This window comes from Muscardinus avellanarius (assembly GCF_963383645.1).
Source record: "Muscardinus avellanarius genome assembly, chromosome: 7".
NCBI lineage: Eukaryota > Metazoa > Chordata > Mammalia > Rodentia > Gliridae > Muscardinus > Muscardinus avellanarius.
The window spans coordinates 969957-993088 of NC_137793.1; the positions used below are offsets into that span (position 1 = coordinate 969957).

Below are 23132 nucleotides of genomic sequence, written 5' to 3' on the forward strand. Positions count from 1 at the left end.
GCGGGGGGCTGTGGGGCCGCTCAGGAGGCCCCCTCCCCTCCCTCCCTCCCAGAAGCTAAGGCTTAAATCCTCTCCCCTCTGGCTCCGCGGCATCTGTCGCAGACTCTCCTGGACAGCGGGTGAGTGGGGCCTCCCGGGAGCCTGGGGCGCCAGGGAGAGGGGACCGGGCTGCGCCTGTGTGCATGTGCGCGCGTGTGCGTGTGTGCATCGTGTGTGCATCTGTGCACGTGCGTGTATCTGCGTGTGTGTGTGCACGTGCGTGCGCGCGCGCGTGTGCATGTGTGCACCGTGTGTGCACTTATGTGCATGTGCGCGCGTGTGCATGTGTGCACGTGCGTGTATGCGCGTGTGCACCGTGTGTGTGCGCACCGTGCGCGCATGTGTGTGCATGTGTGCACCGTGTGTGCACGCGTGTGCATGTGTGCGCGTGCGTGTGTGCATGTGTGCACCGTGTGTGCGCGTGTGTTCCTGTGGCGTGCGCGTGTGCATTGTGCTGGTATGGACACACGGTGCATTGTGCGGGCACCGTGCGCGTGAGTGTGCGCCGGCCCGGGCCGGCCCTGCTCAGCACCCTCCCCTCCGCAGCCATGGCGCGGCCTCTGCGCGCGCTGCTGCTGGCCTGGCTGCTGCTGGCCCCGGCGCGGGCGGCGGGCTCGGTGCGGCTGGCCGGCGGGCTCACGCTGGGCGGCCTGTTCCCGGTGCACGCGCGGGGCGCGGCGGGCCGGGCGTGCGGGCCGCTCAAGAAGGAGCAGGGCGTGCACCGGCTGGAGGCCATGCTGTACGCGCTGGACCGCGTCAACGCCGACCCCGGCCTGCTGCCCGGCGTGCGCCTGGGCGCGCGGCTGCTGGACACCTGCTCGCGGGACACCTACGCGCTGGAGCAGGCGCTCAGCTTCGTGCAGGCGCTCATCCAGGGCCGCGGCGACCACGAGGCGGGCGTGAGCTGCCCGGGCGGCCTGCCCCCGCTGCGCGCCGCGCCCCCCGAGCGCGTGGTGGCCGTCGTGGGCGCCTCGGCCAGCTCCGTCTCCATCATGGTCGCCAACGTGCTTCGTCTGTTTGCGGTGAGGCTGCGGCCGCGGCTCCCGTCTGGGCCTCCCTCCCGGCCTCCCCTCCCAGGCTCGCGGGATGGGGGTGGCAGTGTCCCTCTTCCCCCTCCTGGGGGGGTCTCTGCTTGAACCACAGACAGAGAGCCGTCCCGAGGGGCAGCCGCGGGCAGGAATCGGCCGGCCTCTCCAGTCTGCCCTGTGGCCAGCCCCTGCGCAGAGGGCGGCCTGGACCGCAGCCGCTGGGGGCTCCAGAGCCTGGTTCTGCACTCGCTGCACAGCAGCAGGGCGCTCTGCCTCCCCGCCCTCCTGAGCACGGTGTGGAGGGTCTTAGAGCCCCCCCCCCTGGGCTGCCCACGGCATGGAGGGTCTTAGAGCCCCGCCGGGGCTGCGGCCTCCCCAGAAGCCCTTTCCGATCAGTCCCTCTGTTTTGATCACCATTCAAATTCGATTTCACAATGTCTTACGCTTCACGGTGGCACAGGCCTGTCATCTCAGCACTTGGAGGCTAGCCAGGAGGGTGGCAGGTTCACAGCCAGCAACTCAGTACCACCCTCAGCAACCAAGCAGACCCTGTTTCAAAATAAAAACAATAATAAGCCGGGCGTGGTGGCGCACGCTTGTAATCCCGGCACTTGGGAGGCTGCTACTTAGTGAGGCCCTTTGAAACTCAGTGAGACCCTGCTTCAAAATAAAGAATAAAAATAGGGTTGGGGTGTAGCTTGGAGGTAAAATGCCCCTGGGTCTCATCCCAAGTACCACACACACAAAAAGATTTAAAAATATGGTTATAAGGCTGGGGGTGTAGCGCAGAGATAAAATGCCCCCTGGGTCCCGTCCCCAGTACGCCAAAGAAGAAAAGGAAAGCAATAGCAAGAGATGGAGGTGTAGGTCAGAGGTAGGAGGTCAGGGTTCAACCCCAGTGAAACACACACACGCCCCTGCCCTTGGCCCGCCCATGGGGCCCTGGAGGAGGCGCTGTGACCCTAGTTTCGGGGGGCTGGGCAGCACCCTGCCCTCACCGCAGTCCTGACTGGCTCTGCCCGGCCTCATCTCTAGGGGACGACGGGCTCCTGGGGACAGACTCTGGAGCCACAGACACCAGGGCGTTGGCGTCTCTCGGCACCGCGTTGGGGTGTCTATGGTGGCCATCCTCCGGGGACGCTGGGGCAGCTTATCGACTGTCCACCACTGTGCAGGGAGGGCGGGCTTCTTCCATCGCTCCGTCCCGTCTCTGGAGCGCTCTGGATCTCCCAGGAGCAGTCTGTTCTACCATGGCCGCTCCCACCGTTCCCTCTGGGTGGCGGAGCTGGTGTGGAGCGGCAGGCGCTCCCCGGCATGAGCGGGGCTGCGTGGCCACCGCCCGTGCTTTTATTTGTCCGCGTCCCTGTGGACCGGCACCTGGAGCTGTGCTTTCTGCTCTTTGGTTTTGGTACTGCTGGGATGTGCGCCAGGCAGGCACGCTCCCACTGAGCTGCATTCCAAGCCCTTTTTATTTTAGAATTGCTATGTCGTTATCATTAGGTAAAGGGGATGAAATCAAGGGTTGCTCTACCTTGGAGCTACACCCGCAGCTGCTTTGAAATGTTTTATTTTGAAACAGGGTCTTGCTAAGTTGCTAAGGCTGGCCTTGAACTTGGAACCCTGCCTCAGCCTCCCACCACGGGCTTGTGCTGCGGCGCCCGACCCCCACACGCTGTCTTTCTGTCCAGCTTCAAGCATCCTAGAGCCCCCCCCCTCCCCGTTCAGCCACCCCCTGGACCACCGCGGAGCCCCTGGCTCTCCTCCCCCACTCCGGACTCTTTCCGGCTCTGGCTGCCCAGCCCCAGCTCCTCTGGATGGGCTCCCCTAATCCCTGCCCTTCACCCTTCTAATGCACACGACAAGCCCGGGTCTAGCCAGGCCCCTTCGTTAGGCGGCACTGCCTTGAATCAACGGCCCCAGCTCCCCTGGCTGCTCTGAGCCTCCGGGGCTGCCACCTCAGGGCACCCCATGGCAACCAGGGGAAGGTGCTTCCGCTGGGGTCTTCAGGACGCCCTCGCCTGGGGATGTAGTGCCCAGGGCTTGGGCTGGCCGCAGTCTGGACTGCAGGGCTACTTTCCTTTGTCCTGATGCCCCTGCTCAGGCCTGGGCCCTCTGACCTCCTCCCGGGCTCTCTGTGTGGACCCCGCTCCCGGCCCGAGCCTCCCACGTGTCACTGGTGCCCCCGCGGCCCCCGCAGCTCTCCCAGCCCTCCCTGCCTGGGCCGGGGCTGCCCATCCACAAGCCGGCCCTCCTCCCGCCGCCGCCGACAGATACCCCAGATCAGCTACGCGTCCACCGCCCCGGAGCTCAGCGACTCCACACGCTATGACTTCTTCTCCCGCGTGGTGCCCCCGGACTCGTACCAGGCCCAGGCCATGGTGGACATCGTGCGGGCGCTGGGGTGGAACTACGTGTCCACGCTGGCCTCCGAGGGCAATTACGGCGAGAGCGGGGTGGAGGCCTTTGTGCAGATCTCCCGGGAGGCCGGTGAGCTGGGGCGGGAGGCCCGGGCTGGGGGAGGGCAGGAGCTGACCAGGTGGGGCTCGAGGTGACCAGACCAGACTTCACCGTGCAAGCCAGGCATGGCCGCACGTGCCAATAATCCCAATACTTGGGAGGCAGAGGCAGGATGATCGCAGGTTTGCGGCCAGCCTCGCAACTTGGCAAGACCCTGTTTCATAATAAAAAATAAAGAAAAGCGGGGGCGTGGCTTGGGAAGCCCTGGGTTCAATCCCCAGCACCCCCACACCCACATGCAAAGGCCCCCTCCGGCCCCTGGGGGCTGTGTGTGCTCCCGCCGCACACGCAGTCCTACGCGGTGGGAGCCGCGGGGCCGGCGTGGACCTTGGCTTCCCCGACACCCAGGTGGGGTGTGCATTGCCCAATCCATCAAGATCCCCAGGGAGCCGAAGCCCGGGGAGTTCCACAAGGTGATCCGGAGGCTCATGGAGACGCCCAACGCCCGCGGCATCATCATCTTCGCCAACGAGGACGACATCAGGTGGGCGCGGCTGCTCGGACTCACCTCCCACTCGCCCAGCCACGCACCCCATGCCTCCCTTTCTCTCTTTTCCGTCCTCCCCTGCTTTTCGGGCTGCCTCCTCCGAGCCTGGTGTCCCGGAGATGAGCCTGGCGGGTCGAGGCTCCACGCCTAGCCGGGAAACACGGAACACACGTGTTTTATCATTCATCCTGGGAGACAGATCAAAGCACAGAAAAGGAGCGGCCAGGGACAGCCGCGGGCAGCACGGAGGGTGTCCGGAGGGGGCACAGCCCAGGCCAGGGCCCCCGCCAGCCTGGAAGTTGGCCCGACAGTGGCGGGGCCGCTGGGGAGGGGCCAGTGGCTAACGGGCCCCGCCTGTCCTCAGGCAGTCCTCTGTATTCATACACTTTCTGTTACTATATATAACAAAGGACCCAAGGCTGAGTAACTTGTAAAGAAAAGAAGTCCATTAGTCCATTTAGCCCACGGTTTGGGAGGTGAAAGTCCAAATGGCATGGCACTGGCTCTGGCGGCGGCTTCCTCGCCGGAGCATCACATTTTGGCAGGTGGCATCATGGGAATGGGGGGAGAGAGGGAGAGAAGGAGAGAGGGAGGGAGGGAGGGAGACAGGCTCATGGAGAAGGAGGGAGGGAGGGGGGAGGTGTCGCAGGGTGAGGAGGAAGCAGGGCCAGGCTACTGTTTTCCAACAGTTCACTCTCCCAGCCCTAACCAGGGTCCCGTGAAGACTTCCTAATCCCTCAGTCCCTCCGTGAAGTGCCGCAGTAGCTTAAGCTACTGCACTAGCCCTCAAGGCGCCGCCCCTCGCCGCCATGCTGGGGACCAAGTGCCCCCCACGCACGGCCTTAGGGGGCTCGCCGGCACGGCTCCCTGGAGGGCCAGCGCCGGGGCCTGTCGTGGCCGCGCAGGGGCAGCCCGGGAGTGTCCCCAGCAGCCTGGCCCCCGTTCTCCCGAGAAGCAAGGGCAGGCTGAGCGGGGAGGACCCAGGTCCCCTCAACCCATCTCTGCCCCCAGGAGGGTCCTGGAGGCCACCCGGGAAGCCAACCTGACCGGGCACTTCCTGTGGGTCGGCTCCGACAGCTGGGGCTCCAAGACCTCGCCCATCGTGGGCCTGGAGGACGCGGCCGTGGGGGCCATCACCATCCTGCCCAAAAGGGCCTCCATCGATGGTGAGTCCCGGGCGCCCCGCCCTCGCTGGGGGCGCTCATTTTCTAAACCTGTATGATGGCTACATCTGGGCCCGTCTGGGGCTCCCAGACCCTAACTTCTGAGTCGGCGACTCAGCCCTCCGCGTGGCGCTTGAGTGCAAAGCCTGGCGGGTCGCCTGCGCCTGTTGTTTTAATTTGGTACCCATTTTTTTTTCTTTTCTTGCGATACTGGGGATGGAACCCAGGGGCATTCTACCTCTGAGCCACACCCCCACACCTATTTTTTATTCTTTATTTTGAAACAGGGTCTGAGTGGCAAAGGCCCTCACTAAGTAGCTGAGGCTGTTCATGAACCGCGATCCCCCGGTCTCAGCCTCCCAAGAGCTGGGATTACAAGTGTGCCCACCACGCCCGGCTTCAGTACCGCAGTTTTGGAGGGCGGGAGGGAGAGGAACCAGGATGTGGGCTGTACGGCCTGGTGGTCAGGGCCCTGAGGCCGCCGGCCCGCCCTTGGCCCCCCCGCCTGCAGGTGGACCAGTTGAGGGGCGCCCTTCCCAGCGGGCGGCCCACTCGTCTTCCGAAGATGCTGCCGCACAGCTGTGGCTTCGAGGCCAGGCCCTGGTGACCGCGCTCCAGCCCTTCCGGGCCTCTCGGCCTTTCCTTCCGCTAGAGTGCGTTTAGTTGCAAGAGACAAGTAGGGCTGAGCGAGCTTTGGCCACAGAGGAGTTTTGTCGCAGGCAGGAGCCCTGAAAGGAGGCGGGCGGGCAGCGAGCCGGCGCCCTCTGTCCCCGCTCGGCCAGCTTTGTGTCCTTGTGCTCTGGGTCTGTGGCCTCGTGGTTGCAAGGTGGAGGCTGAAGGCCCCTGGCCCGTGGGCACAGCAGCGGCCGGGCTCTAAGTCTTGCAAGCAGGGTGGGGTCTGAGTTTCCAGGGACCCATCCCCCCAGGAGCCCCCGGGTGGTTATGATGTCACAGAACACGGTCACTGTCACGGTCACCGGATGCAGGAAAGTGACCCGCTCCCTGATGGCCGCCGCCCTCCTCCGCTCCCTCCCACCCAGGTTTCGACCAGTACTTCATGACTCGCTCCCTGGAAAACAACCGCAGGAATATCTGGTTCGCTGAGTTCTGGGAAGAGAATTTTAACTGCAAACTGATCAGCTCAGGCAGCCAGTCAGATGAGTCCGCCCGCAAGTGCACAGGTGAGGGGGTCCAGAGCGGGGTGCCGAGGGGCTCAGGAGGGGTGCTGAGCCCTCCCACAGTGCCCAGGTGAGGGGGTCCAGGACAGGGAGGCTCCCACGGAGGAGGGGGCTGGCGTGGGCCCGGGCCCACTGCCTCTGGGTCTCCTAGGACAGGTGAGGAACGCATCGGCCAGGACTCTGCGTACGAGCAGGAGGGGAAGGTGCAATTTGTGATGGACGCGGTATACGCCATCGCCCACGCCCTGCACAGCATGCACCAGGCCCTCTGCCCGGGGCACACGGGCCTGTGCCCGGCCATGGAGCCCACGGACGGGCGGACACTGCTGCAGTACATCAGAGCCGTCCGCTTTAATGGTGAGCGGCGGCAGAGCCTGACGGGGCAGTGGAGACAGACTTCCCCGCGGGCCCAGGACCCCTCGCAGGCGGGGCAAGACAGAGCGGGCGAGGGCAGGGCCGCGCTCTGGTCCACACCATTTTGTACTGGACAGTGAACCCAGAGGAGTTCTGCCTGAGTGACACCACCGCCCTACTATATTTATTTATTTATATCATTTTTTTGTGGCACTGGGGATGGAACCCAGGGGCATCCTATCTCCGAGCTACACCCCTACCCTATTTTGTATTCTTTATTTTGAAACAGGGTCTCTGAGTTGCAAAGGGCCTAAGTAGCTGAGGCTGTCCGCGAACCGCGATCCTCCGGTCTCAGCCTCCCAAATGCTGGGACTACAAGCGTCCGCCACCACGCCTGGGTTTACTTATTTTAAACAGGGCCTCACAGCTGGGCGTGGTGACGCACGCTTATAATCCCCGTGCTTGGTGCTTGGGAGGATGAGACAGGAGGATTGCACAGGTTCGAAACCAGCCTCAGCTGGCTTGAGACCCTGTTTCCAAATAAAAAATATAAAATAGGTCTGGGAGTGTAGCCCGGAGGTAGAAGGCCCCTGGGTTCCATTCCCAGGACCACCAAAATAAATAAATAAATGAATAAATAAATAAATAAATAAATAAATAAAATAAACAGGGTCTCACTACGTTGCTGAGGCTGGCCTCAAACCTGAGATCTTCTTGTCTCAGCCTCCCAGATACCAGGTTTACACGCTTGAGCCATCATACCTCACTCTAGTTTTGGGGTTTGGTGTTGTTTTGGGTACTGGGAATTGAACCCAGGGGCAGTCTACCTCTCAGCTATACCCCTAGCCCTTTTTAGTTTTGAATTTTGAAACAGTCTTGCTGAGCTGCTGAGCGTCCAAGTTGGCTGAGGCTGGCCTTGAACCTGTGGTCCTCCGGTCTCGGCCTCCTGAGTACGGTGTTTTTGTTTCCTATCAGTAGCCACCCCGGGGGGGTGCGGGCATCTCCCCTGCTGAGGCCGGGCCTGCGCAGGGCGTCTCAGGAGCCCCTCAGCCCTCCCTTTATCCCGCCGGCCTGGAGGCCTCTCAGGAGACGGCCTCGGGGCTGAGGCCGGCTAAGGCTGGCCGGCTCTCCCTCCAGGCAGCGCGGGCACCCCCGTGATGTTCAACGAGAACGGAGACGCGCCGGGCCGCTACGACATCTTCCAGTACCAGGCCGCCAACGGCAGCGCCCACAGCGGCGGGTACCAGGCCGTGGGCCAGTGGGCCGAGGCCCTCCGACTGGACGTAAGGGCCGGGCGAGGGCCGGGGTGGCGGGCGCGGCCGCGGGGCGCTCACCGCCGGTGTCCCCGCCCGCCAGGTGGAGACCCTGCAGTGGGCAGGCGCCGCCCGCGAGGTGCCCGCGTCGCAGTGCAGCCTCCCCTGCGGGCCGGGCGCGCGCAAGAAGATGGTGAAGGGCGTCCCGTGCTGCTGGCACTGCGAGGCCTGTGACGGGTACCGCTTCCAGGCCGACGAGCTCACCTGCGAGGCCTGCCCCGGCCACATGCGGCCCACGCCCAACCACACGGGCTGCCGGCCCACGCCCGTGGTGCGCCTCACCTGGTCCTCGCCCTGGGCCGCGCCGCCGCTGCTCCTGGCTGTGCTGGGCATCCTGGCCACCACCACCGTGGTGGCCACCTTCGTGCGCCACAACAACACGCCCATCGTGCGCGCCTCCGGCCGCGAGCTGAGCTACGTGCTCCTCGCCGGCATCTTCCTCATCTACGCCAACACCTTCCTCATGGTGGCCGAGCCCGGCGACGCCGTCTGCGCCGCCCGCCGGCTCTTCCTGGGCCTGGGCACCGCGCTCAGCTACTCCGCCCTGCTCACCAAGACCAACCGCATTTACCGCATCTTCGAGCAGGGCAAGCGCTCCGTCACGCCCCCGCCCTTCATCAGCCCCGCCTCGCAGCTGGCCATCACCTTCAGCCTCGCCTCCGTGCAGGTGCGTGAGCCTCGCCGCCGCCCGCCAAGGCACCCGCCCGCCGTCCCGCACGGGAGGCTGAGACGGAGGACCGCGGGCTGGAGGCCAGGCTCCGCAACTTAGGGAGGCCCTGTTTCAAGATACAAAGGGCTGGGGGTGTAGCTCAGAGGTAGAAAGCCCCTGGGTTCAATTCCCAGGAAAACACACACACACGCGTTCCAAGCTGGGTGAGGTGGTGCACACCTGTAATCCCAGTACTTGGGAGGCTGAGACAGGAGAATTACAGGTTTGAGGCTAGCCTCAGAAACTTTGTGAGATCCTGAGCATTTCAGAGAAGCCCTATTTCAAAATAAAAAGGGTGGGCGCTGGGCCTGGTGGGCACGCTTGTGGTCCCAGCATCGGGAGGCTGGGACAGGAGGATCCAGGTTCGCAGCCAGGCTCAGCCACTTAGTGAGGCCCTCAGCAACTCAGTGAGACCCTGTTTCAAAGTAAAGAATAAAAACAGGGCTGGGGGTGTAGTTTGGAGGTAGAGTGCCCCTGGGCTCCATCCCCAGTGCTGCAAAAAATAAATTAAAAAATAAGAAAGGTAGGGTGTAGCTTGGAGGTAGAATGTCCCTGCATCCAACGCCAGTACTGAAATAAATACAAGTGCTAGGGGTGTATAGCTCATAGGTGGAATGCCCCTGAGTTCAGTCCACACACACACACACACACACACACACACACACACACACACACACACTCTCTCTCTCTCCCCTATAATGACAGTATTACATAGGACATGACGTTCACGCTCTCCAAAGCCCCGATGGCTTCTGTGCAGGGCTAACTGGGAGGCGCGGGCCTGCGAGGTGCCCGGGGCCATGCAGACCCAGCCGTGCCTCTGGTGCCCAGGGCATCCTGCTCAGCGCTCAGCGGGCTTGGCATGGCGCGCTCTCCCTGCGCAGAGCCGCGCCCCCCTGGCCCTGCCTGCGCCATGCCACCCCTGTGTGGTCTGCCTCACACTCTCCACGCCGCTCGGGCTTCCCGTTTGCCTGGTCTCAGGACGCAGAGCCCCAGAGGAGGCGCCATGATGCCACAGAAGGAGCTGCTTAGACCACATCCATGCCCCTGACCCCAGGCCATCGCCCAGCCTGGCCCCGTGGACCTCACATTTCACCCCACCTCCAGGTGTAGCCGGCCTCGTGAACGCCGCGGCGTCCTGGGCGTTCCCAGCACACGGTGGCCATCCTGTCCCTTGCCCTCGCCTCTGGAAGCTCCTCCTCATGCCCTTCCGAGGCTGGAGCTCGTTCCCCGTGCCAGGCCCGGGTTCGGATCTGCTGTCAGTGACAGGGCTTCAGAGCCGGCCGGTGCCGGCCAGGTGCTGTCCCTGCGCACCACCAGCCTCGGGTCTCAGTTCCTCCTGCGTGACTTCCCGGCCGTCTTGTGCTGAGGCGTGCCCCTCTTGTCTTGGACAGGAGCAGGGAGCATGTTGGTTAGTTTGTTCTGGTCCCGCCTGTGTGGAGCGGCCACCGCTGAGAGCCACAGAACGGCGTTGGTTCTGGGCGCCCACACAGGCGGGCCGCTCCAGGAGGCACGACGGCCCCAGGGTTTCAGCCCACCTGCCCTGCTCGGCCTGTCCTGGGGGCCTTGGTCTCCCTCCTTAGTGCCCCTGGCTCAAGGCCATGACCCCGTCACTGTGAAGGCACTGAAGTTCTGTGGCCTCCCCAGGGGTGTCGGCTCCGATGCCCTCCAGGCCACCTGGTAGCGCTTGGCTGTGCCCGTTTCCCCTGGCCATGGGTGCCCGTTTCCCCTGGCCCGTGGTGCCCATTTCCCCTGGCCCATGGTGGCCGTTTCCCCTGGCCCGTGGTGCCCGTTTCCCCTGGCCATGGGTGCCCGTTTCCCCTGGCCCGTGGTGCCCGTTTCCCCTGGCCATGGGTGCCCGTTTCCCCTGGCCTGCCGGGTGCCCTTGTTTTGAGTGAGGCATTCCCAGCGTCACGACATCTGTCTGTAGGGAAGGGTCCTTGGGTAGTAGGGTCGCCATGTTGCCAGATGTGGCTGGGCTGGCGTTGCCACACCTGCGGAGCGGAGGTAATGGTGTCTACTGGGCTTTGGGGGAGAGGACATCTCTTGGGGCCTGGCCAGGCCCTAGTGAGTGGCCCTGTGTTTGCTGCTCCCCCAAGATGGCGCTGTGTCCCTACAGCAGTGAGGTTCACCCTGTAAGTGGGAAGCCGAGGCTTGGAGGCTGGTGCTCAGCTCAAAGGACCCCAGGGTGTGCACTGATAACGCATAGCACGGGGAGGATGCCCCTGCCGCGTGCGCTGCCCCTCCCCTCTCGGGGCTCTGAGGCCTGCGCACCCCATGCCCCCCGGCTGGGCTGGTGGCCTGGAAGGGACGCGCCCTCACTGGCCGGCCCCCTGCAGGTGGTGGGAGTGATCGCGTGGCTGGGGGCCCGGCCCCCACACAGCGTCATCGACTACGAGGAGCAGCGCACGGTGGACCCCGAGCAGGCCCGCGGCGTGCTCAAGTGCGACATGTCGGACCTGTCGCTCATCGGCTGCCTGGGCTACAGCCTCCTGCTCATGGTCACGTGCACCGTGTACGCCATCAAGGCCCGCGGCGTGCCCGAGACCTTCAACGAGGCCAAGCCCATCGGCTTCACCATGTACACCACCTGCATCATCTGGCTGGCCTTCGTGCCCATCTTCTTCGGCACCGCCCAGTCGGCCGAGAAGGTACCAGGCTCGGCAGCCGGCTCCCCTCCTGCTCCTGCCCTGCCTCCCGCTGCGGCTGCCCCCTGCGCAGGCTGCCTGCTTGGCTCAGGCGGTTCTGGGCTGGTGCATCCACTCACCTGTCCAGCTGTCCAGCGCCTACCTGTCCCTTGCCGTCCATTCCCCAGCCCTCCTCTCAACTTCCAGTTTTGCCTGATGCATCTTTTGTGGGTTTTTTTTTTTTTTGTGGTACTGGGGTTCCTGGAAGCCCTTCTACATCTGGGCAACATTCCCAGACCTATTTTTACATTTTTATTTGGAAACAGGGTCTCCTAAGCCAGCGCGCGGCTGGCTTCGAACCTGCGCGATCCTCCTGTCTCCGCCTCCCAAGCGCGGGGATGACAAGCGTGCGCCACCACGCCCGGCTCTTTTGTGTTTTGGAACTGGGGATTGATCTCAAGGCTATTCTACCTCTGAACTACACCCCCAGGTCCCCCTTTTTACGTGGAAACAAAGTCTTGCTAAGTTGCTGAGGCTGGCCTGGAACCTGCAGTTCTCCTGTCTCACCTCCCAAGTACTGGGGTTACAGGTGTGCGCCGCCACGCCTGGCTATCTGCACGTTCCTGGGGATTGAGCCGGAGCAGTCAGCCTTTGAGCTACATCCAGCCCTTTTTATTCCAAATCAGGGCCATGTAGACTGACCGAGGGTCTCGCTAGGTTGCTGAGGCGGCTCTGGCCCTGCCGTGCTCCTGGCTCGGCCTCCTGGCTGGGGTTAGGCCCTGCCATCCTCCTGGCTGGGATTAGGCCCTGCCATCCTCCTGGCTGGGATTAGGCCCTGCAGTCCTCCTGGCTCGGCCCCCTGGCTGGGATTAGGCGTCCTCCTGGCTGGGATTAGGCCCTGCCGGCCTCCTGGCTCAGCCTCCTGGCTGGGGTTAGGAGGCGTCCTGGCTGGGGTTAGCCGCCGCTGCAACTTCTTCAGGTGCCTTGTGCTCAGCTCCGGCCCACCCGCTCGGCCACTGTTCATGGATACGGCGCGGTGTTAGTTTACGGCGCCCGCGCTACCCACCTCTGCCCATCGCTCCTCTGGGAGCGTTCACCGGTGCGCCGCAGCCCGCTGGGCAGAGGCTCACGGCCCCAAGCGCCTCCCTTGGCCCTTAGTGACTGTGTCCCTCGCCGCCTTGCTGTCCACGCCGGGGCCGCGCTGGCTGCCTTTCCTTCCAGCAGCTGGAAGGCCGGGCTCCTCCAGTCCGCTGGGCAAAGGCGGCGGGTGGCGCGGGCAGGGCCCACCTCACGATCCGCTCCCCTCAGATGTACATCCAGACCACCACGCTGACGGTGTCCCTAAGCCTGAGCGCGTCCGTGTCCCTCGGCATGCTCTACGCGCCCAAGACCTACGTCATCCTCTTCCACCCGGAGCAGAACGTGCAGCGGCGCAAGCGGAGCCTCAAGACCACCTCCACCATGGCCGCCCCGCCCAGGGAGGACGCGGGGGACCCCAAGTAGCCGGGACAGGAGGGGCGCGGGGTCCAGGACCCTCGGCAGCTTAGCGAGACCCTGTCTGCAAATGAGAAATAGAAAGGGATGGGGGTGTGGCTCAGAGGTAAAATGCCTCTGGGTTCAATCCCCACACCTACACACACACACACACACACACACACACACACACGAGTCTTGGGTCCACAGTAATCAGGATCACTGTTCAAGACTAGCCTCAGCAACTCAGTGAGGCCCTGTTTCCAAATAAAGAATAAAATAGGGCAGGGAGTGTAGCTCAGAGGCAGAATGGCCCTGAGTTTAATCCCCAGCACCAAAAGGGGGGGGGGGGCTTGGAGTGTAGCTCATAGAAGCCCTCTTAGCTCAATTCCTAGTACCAAATATAATAAAATAATAAAATAATAATAAATTGCTCCAATGTTTAGAAATTCTCACTCCTTTGAGTTAGTGGCTGAGCCTAGGGCAGGGTGGCGTCTGCCGCCCCTGGTGGCTGTGTGGGGCTGTGTTCAGGGGGTCCCCACTGGGACCCGTGAGAGGAGTAATTCCAAGTGTGTAACTTAAGATGTGGACAAGAACATCTCTTTTCCTGTAATTTCTGGGAGGTTCAAGATGAGCCCGAGATGGGGGACCCATGCCTGGAGAACAGACACAGGGACATCGCCAGTCATCTAGTTAACAGCTGGCTTTCAGTTACGGAGTTTTGCTTCCCTGGGAGTAGAATTTGTATTAAGTTGATTTTTATTTACCATAAATTCTCTCGTATTCAATGTTTGCAACTAACCTGCAGATTCTCTGACACACAGTAAGTAGCGACCCGGGAACGAGGCCCTTCTGGATTTTCTTAACGGTATGCGTAAGCTCCTCCCTCCCTTCCGTGGCCCCCCGGGCTTCTGCTCCGTTGGATTATGGCGCCTCACCTGCAGCTGAGTCTTTCCCGAGCGCGCAGGGGCGTCTGGCTTCTCTCTTGGGTCCTCCGAGTGGCGGGACGTGCCCCTTCTAAAGCGTTCCCACGGTGAGCCCGGCCCCACAGGAAGGGCGTCCTTCACGTTCTTTTCTTAGCATTTCTCCCGGTATAAATTTTCTGATGTGCAATGAATCTTGACTTCTAGTTGAAAACTTTCCCCATTCCCCTCCTGCTGCTGAGGACTGACCCCAGGCACGTTATCGCCGAGCCACATACCTTTTTTTTTATTTTGGGTCAGGATCTTGCTGAGTTAACTGGGCTGGCCTCAAACTGGCCATCCTCCTGCCTCTCGAGCTCTTTTCTTCTCCTTTACATTTGTGAGTTTCCCCGACTCTGAACACAACTTAGAACGAGTTGTAGGAACAGCGTTTCCAAAACCGCACGAAGGACCGCACGGAGAGGACCCCCGAGGTCTCCGCGCCCTCTGGGGCCTCCCATGTGGGGTGGCGGGGCGGGGCCTGGGGCAGGTGCAGGCCAGGCAAGCGTCCTCCCAAGCTGCACCTGTGGGGCCTCCGTCTCCCCTGGGACTCTGTCTCGTGTAGGCCGTTTGTGCAGCGGGGACGCTGTGCGCTGGGCACCTCTGTAGCTCGGGTTGCCTGGCTTACTACGTTCACGACGCTTCTCTCCTTTCTGAATTCTCCAGTGCAAGCAACGTACACTTCTGAAAGGGCTTTTCCACGGTCACTTTTTGGGGGTGCTCAGTGGAGGGCTCCGTGGGCTTTTCCTTTCTGCATAGTTTTGAGTTCTGATGTCCAACCGAATTGAAATCCTGAATTAAGCTTTGCGCCTTCAGCTTCGTGACCTTATAAGGCGCCCGCACAGCTTCTCTTTGTGGCATAAGCTGCTCTGCACCTGGGGCAGCTCTCAGACTCTGCCCTCGAATGATTTCTACCTGGAATAAATTACACGCTCCAGTGAAAGCGGGGCTCTGGTTGAGGAGGCTCAGTCCACTTCCATTACAGTTACAGTCCCTCTCTTCAGGAGGGGTCCCCAAAGCCGAGTAAGACCCCGCCCTGATAGAAGCTAAGCTTCACCACCCGCCCGCCACCTCGCCACCTGCGCCCACCGTGCCGAGACGTGTAGCGCTTTCCCAGACTCCTCATGTTCTTACACTTTCTCACTGGTGTGAATCTCGGCACACTCACCACAGCTTTATCCCATTTATTACTTTTTTTGCCTTCTAAAAACTTATAAAAGTTTAAGCCACGCATGGCAGCACACACCTTCAGTCCCAGGTTGAGACTGGAGGACTGCAGGCCCGAGGCCAGCCTCCGCAACTCAGTGAGGACCTTCGTAGGACACTATTTCAAAATACAAAAATAAAACAGGGCGGAGGGTGTAGCTCAGAGGTAGACCACCTGAGGTCCAATCTCCAGTACCACACACAGGCATAAGCTAGGTTTGTGCAGGAGTGTGCACACTCTCCACGCCCTCTTACCTCTCTGGCACTGGGGATTTGAGCCAGGAGCACTCACCTGAGCTACACCTCAGCTCTTTTTTTTAAATTTCAAAACAGGGTTTTGGTGGCGCACGCTTGTAATCCCAACATTCGGGAGGCTGAGACCGGAGGATCGCAGTTTGCGGACAGCCTCATCTACTTAGTGAGGCCCTCCGCAACTTAGTGAGACCCTGTTTCAAAATAAAGAATGAAAAATTGGGCTGGGGTGTAGTTCGGAGGTCAGATGCCCCTGGGTTCCATCTCCAGACCTGCAAAATAAAAAAATTAAAAAAAGCAAAACAAAACAGGGTGTCACTAGGTTGCTGAGGGTCCTCCTAATTTTCTGAGGCTGTCCTTAAACCTGAGATCCTCCTGTCTCAGTCTCCCAAGGACTAGGATTACAGGTGTGTGCCAATGTGCCCAGATAAAAATGTAAGGCTCTTTTATAACTTCTAGAGTGCTAATTCTATTGGTGAGGGACCCACCCTCATGAAACTCCCCAGGACATCACCCCCTGATACCATCCTACCTCCTGCAATCTCAGAGCTGGAGATTCCAGCATGTGAACTTAGGGTGAATCCCAGTGCATACAAGTGCGGGGACAGGATAGAACTAGTCTCTCCCCTCTCATCCACCCTCCATGTGAATCAGAACCAGTTGTCCGCACTGGCGTGGTGGCGCATACTTGTAAGCCCAGCGCTCAGGAGGCTGAGACAGGAGGACTGTGGTTCACGGCCAGCCTCAGCTACTTAGTGAAGCCCTTTGCAACTCAGTGAGACCCTGTTTCAAAAAAAAAAAAAAAAAAACAGGGCTGTGGTGTAGCTGGAGGCAGAATGCCCCTGGGCTCCATCTCCAGTACTGAAAACAGTTGTGCGTGGCCCCATGTTCTGTGAGCCCTGCTGTGGCCTCTCCCATGCCACCGCCTGGCTGCAAGTCTCCTGAATGTTTACCCACAGACTCGGAACCCAAAGAGCAGGTGGGGCCATGTCGAGAGGCTCAGGCCCGGGCTGATCCCTGGCCTCCTCTGCTGGGTCAAGCGCCTCGTGTTAGTCCACCAGAGCCCTGAGCCAGGCAGAGGATGTGCGGGGCGCACGGTCTGGCCGCAATGTAATTCCTAGGCCAGCGGTCACGTCCCGGAGCTGTACGCGGCCAGCCCCAGCTCAGCCCTCGCTAGACAGGCGATTCGTCTCTCAGTTACCGATGAATGGTCTCTTTAGTGACCCATGGCGATGTCAAATCACTGACCCCACGCACCTGCCACGTACTGTCCATGGAGACCTTGCTCATTACCACCCTCACAGACCCTAGGCCATCTCACCCAGGGCCCCTCGTCCTGACCCTCACAGACCCCAGGTGGTCTCACCCGGAGCCCCTCGTCCTGACACTCATGGACCCCAGTCCATCTCACTCGGGGCCCCTCATGGACCCCGGGCCATCTCACCCGGGGCCCCTCGTCCTGACCCCTCACGGACCCTGGGCCATCTCACCTGGGGCCCCTTGTCCTGACCCACATGGACCCCAGTCCATCTCACCCGGGGCCCCTCGTCCTGACCCTTACGGACTCAGGGCCGTCTCACCCGGGGCCCCTCTTCCTGACCCACACAGACCCCAGTCCATCTCACCCAGGACCCCTCGTCCTGATCACAGACCCCAGTCCATCTCACCCGGGGCCCCTCATCCTGATCACAGACCCCAGTCCATCTCACCTGGGCCCCTCGTCCTGATCACGGACCCCAGTCCATCTCACCCGGGCCCCTCCTCCTGACCCCTCACGGACCCTGGGCCATCTCACCTGGGGCCCCTTGTCCTGACCCATATGGACCCCAGTCCATCTCACCCGGGGCCCCTCGTCCTGACCCTCACGGACCCAGGGCCGTCTCACCCGGGGCCCCTCTTCCTGACCCACACGGACCCCAGTCCATCTCACCTGGGGCCCCTCATCCTGATCACGGACCCCAGTCCATCTCACCTGGGCCCCTCGTCCTGATCACGGACCCCAGTCCATCTCAACCGGGGCCCCTTGTCCTGATCACGGACCCCAGTCCATCTCACCCGGGGCCCCTCGTCCTGACCCTCATGGGCCCCAGGCCGTCTCATCCAGGGCCCCTCACCCTAACCCTCACAGACCCCAGACCGTTTCATTTGGGGCCCCTCGTCCTGATCACGAACCCCAGTCCATCTCACCTAGGGCCCCTCTTCCTGACCCTCATGGACCCCAGGCCGTCTCACCCAGGGCCCCTCATCCTGACACTCACAGACCCCAAGCCATCTCACCCTGGGCCCCTCGTCCTAATCATGAACCCTGGTCCGTCTCACCCGGGGCCCCTCACCCTGACCCTCATGGACCCCAGGCCGTCTCACCCAGGGCCCCTTGTCCTGATCATAAACCCTGGGCCATCTCACCCGGGGCCCCTTGCCCTGATCATGAACTCCGGTCCGTCTCACCCAGGGCCTCTTGCCCTGATCATGAATCCCGGGCCATCTCACCCGGGGCTCCTTATCCTGATCATGAACCCCAGGCCGTCTCACTTGGGGCCCCTCGTCCTGATCATGCTCCCCTCCATACTGCCCTCCCCCATGGTAGGGGCTGAGCCCAGGGCACTCTACCACTGAGTGGACCCCCAGCTCTTTACATTTTTATATTATTTTTTGCAGTACTAGGGATAGAACCCAGGGTATTCTACCTCCGAGCTACACCTCCAGCCCTATTTTTTTTTTTCTTTTGAAACAGGGTCTCATGGAGTTGCAAAGGACCTCACTAAGTAGCTGAGGTTGTCCTTGAACCTTCCTTGATCCTCCTGTCTCAGCCTCCCAAATGCTGGGATTGTAACCGTGCACCACCACGCCTGGCTTAAAATTTTTTTTGAAATGTTCTCACCAAATTATTGCACTGGCCTCGATTCTGGCCTCAGCCCCTCAAGTCCTGGGATTGCAGGCGGACTCCACGAGCCCGGCCTTCTCCATTGACTTCCCGGGGGCTGTGTGCGCGACGCCTCGCTTGTCTCTAGGACTGTGGCACACTAAAAGCTGTCTCGTGGACCTCTGTCTCCACATTTGACTGCTGGTCTTAGAGCAGAACCGAGGAGCGGAAGCTAACATGGTCACTGCGGGCAGAGCACCCACAACAGCACCACACCAGGCCTGCCCTCGGGCTCAGTCGCTGTCCAGCGAGGGACACAGTTCTTTATACTCCGCAGCCTGAATGCTACGGTTTCTGGGACCACAGAGGTTTGGCTGGCTGCTGGGTGAGCCAGCCAGCCAGAAGAGCTGGACACACGGAGGAGCGTGGCTGCATCCAGGCCTGTGGGCGCAGCGAGGCATCCAGCCCACACAGCTCAGAGCGCGCACCGCTCCGTTTATTTCAAGACACACCGATGAGGAATCCTGTCAACAGCCTTTCTTCCTTCAGAACAGTGGTGTGCGGTGCGTGGGGCGACTCAGAACACAGAGGGGCCTCAGCACCCCAATCACTGCCCCTTGCAGGGATGAGCGTCGGCACGAAGGGCAGCCCACGGGTGACGAGAATCGGCTCACCGGCACCTCCCCCTCCCACAAACCGGAATACCTACTAAGAGCGAAGACACTGCCAGAGGTGTGCGCCGCGCCGCGGAGGCTGGCCAGGAAGCAGGGCGCGCGGGTCTGGCAGGGTAGGGTAGACCTCTGTCCCTCCCTGCGTCCTGTCGGATAATCCAGCAGTGCGCAGGAGGGCGGGAAGGTGCAAAGGGGAAAGAGGACAGGTGGGGTCTCAGGTAGCCGGCCATGACGGTCTTTAATTTTGGCATTGGAGACGGAATCCAGGGGCATTCTACCTCCAAGCGATGCACCTAGCGCTTCTTATTTCTAAACAGGGTCTCACTTAATTGCTGAGGCCCTCACTAGGGTGCTAAGGCTGGCCTCAGACCTTGCAATCCTCCGTCTCAGCCTCCCAAGCACTGGGATCATAGGCACGCACCCCCACACTGGGCTGGCTGCGATCACCTTGCTGTTTAGGCGAGTTAAACTGCTCTGTCCTCACCGAGGACAGCTGGCTGGAGGCTCCTCTGTTCTGTGGCTCTGATGCTTGGGTATGGTGACCTGGAAGCTCGAGTCCGGGAAGGTCCGAGCGCCACTTCATAAGCAGTCTCTGACTGTGGAGGCAAGCCACCGTAGCGATTTGCCACCCTCAGAGCGGGGAGAACGGGCCCAGGGAAGAAGCAACGGGAGCTGAGGAAAGCAGGAGAGGAAGCATTAGAGAAAGCCGAGGGCAAGCGTGGAACAAGCCTCCCTTGGGCGGTTCCAGCGGCTGACCAGCCAAGGGAGCCTTCAAGCCCAAGAAGCCAGGTGGGTGCTCGGCCCTCAAGCCCCCAGGCAGGGTGCTCAGGGCCCAGACTCCCCAGGAGACAGCGCCTCCTCCCAGACTTGTCCCCTAGGGCTGACGAGGTCCTGGGGTTGCTGGGAACCGCCTTTGTTCCGTGCACGCGGCGGGGCGTGGCCTGAAGGCTGGATGGCGGAGGTGGTCATTGTAGCCCTGGAGGCTCCCAAATGGTGGACCTCCACTGGCCCAGTCAGGGCATCTCCGGGACAATCTGCAGTCACAGATTGAACCGCGCTCCCGGTGCATCGGGCTGACCCGGCTGGGGGTGGGATGGGGGGACATCCTTCCCGGTAACTGCTGACCTCACATGCCACGCAGCCCAGCTGGTAGGAGAGATGGGGCCGAGGAGCTCTCGTGAGGCTGTGCGAGTCACTCTGCTCAGGCCGACAGCCACGCGCCTTCTGATCAGAAGAGCCCAGGGCAGTAGCGAGGCAGCGGTGACTCACTTGATGAAAATACACTGAGTCGCGACAAACGCACACCATCTCCGCCAACTGTGAGCTGGCACGGGCGTGCTGCCGGGCCACCTACTTACTTGTGATCTCAACAGGGCTGCGTGGACACGGACCCCAGGTCTGACTTCACACAGATCTGCCGTCCTGAAGGAGGTGGCTCCGCAGAGGCCTGCCGGCTGCGGCCACTGTTGGGGACTGCTCCTGGGCCGTCACCGAGACGCAGGATGACAACCTGGTGCACAGAGGCCCACGCCGAGTGGCAGCGGCTCCCTGCTTTCGACAGACAAGATGAACGGCACACTCAGCGCAGCATGCGCCTCAGGGGCTAGGTCAAGGCAGGGAGGACGCAGCTAGCACTCGCAGGTCACAAGGCCCTGGAGCCGCCGGCACGCGAGGCCACGTGTGGGCACATGCACAGTGGTGACGGGTGACACTGCAGACCTTGCTCCCCAGACTGGGGTCACTGGGCTGCTGGCCACCTAGCGGGAGACCTGCCCACAGTGGCCTTTATCACTGGAGCCGAGCTGGGCGTGCGTGGACTCTGCAGCTGCCGGGCACTGGCCAGTGTCCAACTTGACGCAGAACACCCTCTTCTTAACCTGGGGCAGTACAGGAGCCGCCACTGGAGGGAGAGCGCGCATAGAGCAGCACCCGCCGCTCCACACACCAGCTTCTTGCCAGTGGGCTGGAGCGTCCCGCAGCCCAGGGCTGGTGGTGAAAGTGGCGATTGCTGGCGGGAGTTATGCAGAAGCCAGTCCTTTGACATGAACTGCCCAGGAAGAGAACAGACAAGGAGTGGGAGGCCAGGGAGACGCGAGAGGGCGGCGTGAAGGACGAGGCGGACGCGCGGGTCACCGTGCCTCTGTCCCCAGGGCAGCAGCGCCCAGGAGAAGCCAGGTTTCCATCGGAGGAAACTCCCACCAGAGGATCTCGTACAACGCAACGCTCACAGAGCACTTTCTCACCCTTGTGTTTCTTTGCTTCTCAACCTTATTACAATTTTATAATTCTCTTAAGCTGGAAACCAATTTTTACACTGTTGATGACGCTCCATTTTGGTCCTAACTCTGTGTGTGTATGTGTGTGGTGTTGGGGATTGAGTCCAGAGGCATTTGACCTCCGAAGTACACCCCCAGCCCTATTTTTTATACTTTGAAACAGGGCCTCACTAAGTAGCTGAGACTGTCCGCGAACCACGATCCTCAAGTCTCAGCCTCCCGAGCGCTGGGATTACAAGCGTGCCCACCACGCCTGGCTCATGGTCCTGACTCTTGATAATTCAGTCTATTAAAAAAAAAAGTACTGTCCTTCGACCGAAGCTGTGCTACACACTGGGGGTGTCCGCCATTCCTAAACCCTCAACACCCGTGACACTGTGAGGTGTGACTCACAGCTACAGTGACCACCGCCACGTCAGACCTCACAGCCCTCCTCCACAGCGGGTTCCCGCACACTGAAGGAGCCGCGGACGGCGCCGCGTCACTTTGCCCCGATGTGGTGTCTCTGGTGCTGGATGAGGTTCGCCGTCTGGCTGAAGGCCTTCCCGCACTCGGCGCACTGGTAGGGCTTCTCGCCGGTGTGCGTCCTCTGGTGCTGCGTGAGGTGGGTGCTCCGGAGGAAGGCCTTCCCGCACACCCTGCAGGCGTAGGGCTTCTCGTGCGTGTGCGTCCTCTTGTGCTGGGTCAGGGCCGAGTGGTCGCTGAAGGCCTTGGCGCACAGGTTGCAGGCGTAGGGCCTCTCCCCCGTGTGTGTCCTCTGGTGCTGGGCCAAGGCCGACTGGTCCCGGAAGGCCTTGCCGCACAGGCCGCAGCGGTACGGCTTCTCGCCCGTGTGGATCTTGCGGTGCCGCGCGAAGGACGAGTTGTCCCGGAAGGCCTTGCCGCACTCGCCGCACGCGTACGGCTTCTCGCCGGTGTGGATGCGCTGGTGCTCGGTGAGGGCCGAGTTCACCCGGAAGGCCTTGCCGCACTCGCCGCACTCGAAGGGCTTCTCGCCGGTGTGGATGCGCTGGTGCTGGAGGAAGCTGGTGCTCTGGTGGAAGGCCTGGCCGCACTCGGCGCACTTGTAGGGCTTCTCGCCGCTGTGGAGGTTCTGGTGCTTGGTGAGGTGCGCCCGGCACACGAAGGCCTTCGCGCAGACGCCGCACGCGTACGGCTTCTCGCCGGTGTGGGTCCGCTGGTGGTGGGCCAGGTGTATGCTGCGGATGAAGGCCTTGCCGCACTCGCCGCACGCGAACGGCTTCTCGCCCGTGTGGATCTTCTGGTGGTAGGCGAGCGAGGAGCTCACGGAGAAGGCCTTGCCGCACTCGCCGCACGCGTACGGCTTCTCGCCCGTGTGCACGCGCTGGTGGTGGAGGAGGTGCGTGCTCTGGTGGAAGGCCTTGCCGCACTCGCCGCACGCGTACCGCCGCTCTCTCACGGGGCCTTTCGGGGCAGGCTTCTCAGAACAACCCTGGAGCTCGGAGAATGCCGGTCCACACTCGCTGCACCCCGAGGCCTTGCTGCTGCCGCGCAGCTCCCCGCCTGGCTCGTGAGAGGTGCTCGCGGCGCGGCCCTCGCCAGGGACCCCCGGCCGCGGGTGCTGCCCGGCCGTCCCCGCTGGCGGCAGGCGCATCTCCTCTTCCTGGCCCTGCCGGCGGCCGGGGCCGCTGGGGCTGGCCCTCACCGTCCAGGGTCCTAGCTCTTCTTCAGGAATATCTGCCCGGAGAGCAGCTTTCTCACCCGCGGGCAGAGTCGTCCAGTCTGAAAGACATTAAAAATCAAAATGTCTGCTTGACCCTGGTGCTCATGAGATGATAAACCTGCAGGCTAACAGAGGGAGCAGCTTGGAAGCTTTCTCTTTCTATCTTCTTTTCCATTTTTTTTTTTTTTTTTTTTTGGTGGTACTGGGGATTGAACCCAAGGGAACTTTACCTCTGAGCTGAGCTAAACCCCCAGCCCTATTTTATTTTTTATTTGGAAGCAGGGTCTCGCTAAGTTGCTGAGGCTGGCCTCAAATCTCGATCCTCCCCTC

At 61.7% G+C, this 23132-nt stretch overlaps 1 protein-coding gene across 1 annotated transcript; it reads left to right on the plus strand.

Annotated features, from left to right (window-relative positions):
- Window positions 1–587: 587 nt before the first annotated feature.
- GRM6 (glutamate metabotropic receptor 6) lies at window positions 588–12918 on the plus strand (the record flags this gene model as incomplete). Its single annotated transcript, XM_080699350.1, has 10 exons — window positions 588–1061; window positions 3338–3554; window positions 3933–4068; window positions 5083–5237; window positions 6275–6415; window positions 6569–6769; window positions 7904–8049; window positions 8123–8746; window positions 11128–11439; window positions 12724–12918. The coding sequence occupies 10 exons, from the start codon at window positions 588–590 to the stop codon at window positions 12916–12918; spliced, it is 2601 nt and encodes an 866-aa protein (XP_080555476.1).
- Between the last annotated feature and the right edge of the window lie 10214 nt (window positions 12919–23132).